General features: G+C 43.4%; 1 protein-coding gene across 1 annotated transcript; it reads left to right on the top strand.

The window, feature by feature from the left end:
- The first annotated feature begins 292 nt into the window (after positions 1 to 292).
- On the top strand, positions 293 to 3,040 carry Actbl2 (actin, beta-like 2). The gene has a single exon (NM_001106409.1). The coding sequence runs from the start codon at positions 414 to 416 to the stop codon at positions 1,542 to 1,544; it is 1,131 nt and encodes a 376-aa protein (NP_001099879.1). The 5' UTR covers positions 293 to 413; the 3' UTR covers positions 1,545 to 3,040.
- The last annotated feature ends 1,729 nt before the right edge of the window (positions 3,041 to 4,769 follow it).

The following is a 4,769-nucleotide window of genomic DNA, read 5'->3' on the forward strand; positions in this document are numbered from 1 at the left end:
AGCGACTCCGTCTCTAGCTCTGTCTCTTCCCTCTGCATCACACAGTCATCTAGAGACCCCACCAAGCAGACCGGCAGCACTGTGTGGGATGCCTAATTACAGCCCCCTGAGACTTAGCCACTTGGTAGCCAGTTTTCTCTTTATGAAAGAAGGCCTACTAATGATTTCTGTAATTATCATCATTAGTAGTACCTCAAAGGCAGCCCCACCCAGAAATGCTGAGAACTGGTAGGAAAGAACATGGGTGGAGACAGTATGTGCCTTTAAATACCTGGGCTTGAGGTCCAGACTCTCTTCTCTAAGGGCGGTTCTGAAGTGTTCTGAGTATCCATTCTCTGTCTTGCACATCATAGTCTAGAACTCACCTCTATTTAACTTCTGTTCACGCATCTGGAAGATCGCAACCAGCAACCATGGTTGATGATGAGCTGGGTGCCTTGGTAGTAGATAATGGGTCAGGGATGTGCAAGGCGGGTTTTGGGGGTGATGACGCCCCCCGTGCTGTGTTCCCCTCCATGGTAGGGCGTCCACGACACCAAGGGGTCATGGTGGGCATGGGCCAGAAGGACTGTTATGTGGGAGATGAGGCCCAGAGCAAGAGAGGCATCTTGACCCTGAAGTATCCCATTGAACATGGAGTCGTCACCAACTGGGATGACATGGAGAAGATCTGGTACCACACTTTCTACAATGAGCTCCGTGTAGCACCGGATGAGCATCCTATTCTTCTCACCGAGGCACCCCTCAACCCCAAAATCAACCGGGAGAAGATGACTCAGATAATGTTTGAGGCTTTCAACACACCTGCCATGTATGTAGCTATCCAAGCCGTACTGTCCCTCTATGCCTCGGGAAGGACGACAGGTAACGTGATGGATTCTGGGGATGGCGTCACTCACACTGTGCCTATCTATGAAGGCTATGCTCTGCCCCATGGCATTCTACGACTAGATCTGGCAGGCAGAGACCTGACTGATTACCTCATGAAGATCCTGACAGAACGAGGTTATAACTTCACCACCACAGCTGAGAGGGAGATCGTGCGGGATGTCAAAGAAAAGCTGTGCTATGTGGCCCTGGACTTTGAGCAGGAGATGGTCACTGCAGCTGCTTCATCCTCACTTGAAAGAAGCTATGAGCTCCCTGATGGGCAGGTGATCACCATTGGGAACGAACGTTTTCGATGCCCAGAAGCCATTTTCCAGCCTTCCTTTCTAGGTATTGAATCCAGAGGGATCCATGAGACAACCTTCAACTCCATCATGAAGTGTGATGTGGATATTCGCAAGGATTTATATGCCAACACTGTGCTGTCTGGAGGCAGCACCATGTACCCGGGCATTGCCGACAGGATGCAGAAGGAAATCGTAACCTTGGCACCAAGCACCATGAAAATTAAGATCATAGCTCCCCCAGAACGCAAGTATTCAGTTTGGATTGGGGGCTCCATCCTCGCCAGCCTATCCACATTCCAGCAGATGTGGATCAGTAAGCAGGAGTACGATGAAGCCGGTCCTCCTATAGTTCATAGAAAATGCTTCTAAATGAGCTACCAGGTCCCTTTTCCTAGGTCAGAACGATGGTACCCACCTCACCCAGGAAAATTAAGGTAAATCATTTACTTCTTATTGAGCATTAGAGCCAGGAAATCTACATCTCCATGCAAGTATCCAGGGCTCTGTCACAGCTAACCACACTGAGCTTTTTAGCAGCTGAGGGAAATCTGACATCATAATCTGTTTTCTATGCCCGTGAGGCTCAGAGAAATGTGGGCTTGCTTACATGAAAATGGGTGACAAGGAGTAAGGTCATGAGAAAAGAATTTCAGGCTGCATAACCACAATATGCAAGCTTTAGATCTAGTTCTTGCTAAAATGGTCAACAACGCTCTACAGATCTGCAATATAAAAGTCTAGCAACTATGTCTTATTAATTCTCTGTATTTATTTACTTCTTTCTATGGATATAACAAACTACACAGGTCCATCCTCTATATCCACTTATGCATCAGGAAGGTAAAGTATTACATCTTAAGACATAATATGTACTTGGCCGAGCAGCTTCTGTGAATGTTCTTATTCTCTAGCCAACGTTTCAGCAGCTCTGTATTTCAAGGAATTGCCTTATCACATAAGCATAGCTAAACGGTTGCCATTCGATTGGTGTGTATAAATCAAATAAATTCCCAAGTCAAGGTGGAATTCTGTTGGCCAAGTACATCTTAATGACTTAGTTACTGAACTTCATCAGACTCACGAAACAGCAAACCTACCGATGGATGATGCCTAACTGTCTACATAGAAAGATATTGTGATGCCGAGTTCATTTTGTCTGCCACAGGGTGACAAGAATAATTTTATTCATATCTCTTAGCCTAATAATGTGTCTTGAGCAATATCTAAGGGTTGATTCTGGACATTCCTCTTAGGCAAGGACGTCACTATGGGGAATGCAGCACCAGTCTCTTAGCAAACAGTAAGTGGTCGTAGACGTTCAGTAACCTCGAGCAAGTTCTCGGAAAGATTTTATTGTAGCTCTTTACTTTATTACATCCAGTGGCTGGCAACACGTGTTTACCTATGTATCTCTGAGATGACAGTGTCTCAAAAAACATACTAGTGTTTCTTCCTACAATGTTTGAGATGTTTTCATGAATCCAGTGGTGATTTAACAACAAATTTTTAGTATGACCATATCTGCTTCCATTTATGATGTGATTTCTGTATTTGGTTATCAGGGTAATTTGTATTTTTTATGTTTTTATCTAAAAAGTTAAGATATTTATCTGCTTATTTGCTTAAGAAGATACCGTTAGACCAGTGGGAGGGAGGAATATCTTCTTTTTCATATTAGTTTGGAAACTTCTTGTGTTTAAACATGTGAATTTGGAATCTTTAACCAATTTTGATTAAGATAGAACTTTCCAAATAACTTGATTATTCCTTATTTCCTTTATCAGTTGATGTAATTGTTTAATCTGCAAAAGCACTTTATTTTACAAAGCTTGCTTTTCGTTTAATTTCATTAAAGTAAAATGACAACATGCTTGTGTTTTGGATTTCCTGTTATTTCCCTCACTCCTTCCCACGAGAGAGTGATTCAGAGAGCATCACTCTCCCTGTGGATGACCTGTTCATCCTCCTGTTACTCATACTCAGCCCGTACCGCCTACATTCAGTCCTGTAAAGTTAAAAGTCAGTTCTTAACTAGCTAGTCAGATAAGTTTATAAATTCCTCATAATATTAAGGCTTAGTGGATGGCCCAGTATTCGGTAATTAAGTTAGAGGTAATGGTAATATATACATCCTGGATTTGTTGTTGTGATGCCTCTCATTTACAGGGTGAGTAGTTTGCACAAATATCCTGACCTATATTCTTAATTACTAGGAAAAAAGGAAAAATATAAAAACTGTGTCTCCACCCACAGAAAGTCTATGGGATAGATGAGGCAAATTCTCGAGAGAGTAAGCCACAGAACTCTAACTTAGACATGTTAACCCTGTAAGGCAGAAAGAAATGCAAACCTCAGATCATTGGATAGGCTCTTTGTGTGCACTGATTACTTGACTGGTGAGTTTAATCAGAGCTCAGCCCACCTCAGAGCTTTACAATTCGGAATCAATGTCATGCACTTAACACAATTGGACTGTTACTCACCAGTGGTTCACTCACCAGTGGTTTGCTCATCTGCCAAATTACTCAGAGAACCTTTTACAAATATAGATTTCCAAGCCCTAGACTCAGAGATTCTGACTTGGTAGATCTACGGTAAAGATTTGGTTCCCAGCATGCAACCAAATAGAAGAATTGCCTCTCCAAAGAACCCAGAATCTAAAGCCCATTACGGATGCAAAGATGAGGAAGAACAGTGCACACCTGAGCTACCATCTTCCTCGTAAGACTGGGAACAGAAAAGCAGCATCCTCCAGTGCCAGAGACACAGCACAGCACAAGGCTTTTACCTCCCCCCATGCTGCAGCCTGAATGACAAATACAGCTGGTGATCTGAGTTTCCCCAAATAGCAGTTCCCCCAGTCATAAGGAATGCTTTCCTAAACACATGCCTGATTCAAAGCCTCTTTGACATGTAGATAGGATCATTTTAAATACCTCACTGGATGTGGCAGAAGCAGGAAAGAAGCATACAATCTTTAAGGTTAAGTTCAAGTGTCACCCCTCCTGAGGAACCTTTTGTAGACAGTAAATGTGACAAAGAAGTTGTGTTCCTAACACACTGTTTATGTGCATGCAACGTGATAAACACTTTTCAGGCATAAGTCCACACTCCCACATACGCCACCAAGAAGCACCTGGAGGACAGAAATACAGACAGTGTCTACCCACCTCTGAATTTTCCTAGTGCTGACCACACTGTATAATTCAACACATGATTCCAGTGACTCTGCTGAACCCCACATACTTCACTGTATACATTGCACGATCCACCCTACTTGAGCCCAGCTCCCTCTGCACTGCCTCTGAGGCCCATTCTCTGTCCCTTTTTCCTCTCTTCTCTTTCCTTTCCCCTTCACTGCTCTTCTGCTTGAGAGGCTAGATATTCAACTGCCCTTTGCTTGCTGGTAAGTTTGCCATTTTGACCAAACAATGAATCAACATTCTCTTCAAAACTATGTGTTAGTCACATGACTGCTGAGATAGAGGGGAACAAAGGAAGGAAGGATCGGATCCAGAGACTGAAAAGGGAAGAAGTGAGGGGGGAGAAGGAGACTAAGGAAAAGGTAGGAAGAAGAAATAAGAGATGAGGGGA

Source organism: Rattus norvegicus, chromosome 2 (assembly GCF_036323735.1).
Source record: "Rattus norvegicus strain BN/NHsdMcwi chromosome 2, GRCr8, whole genome shotgun sequence".
NCBI classification, from domain to species: domain Eukaryota; kingdom Metazoa; phylum Chordata; class Mammalia; order Rodentia; family Muridae; genus Rattus; species Rattus norvegicus.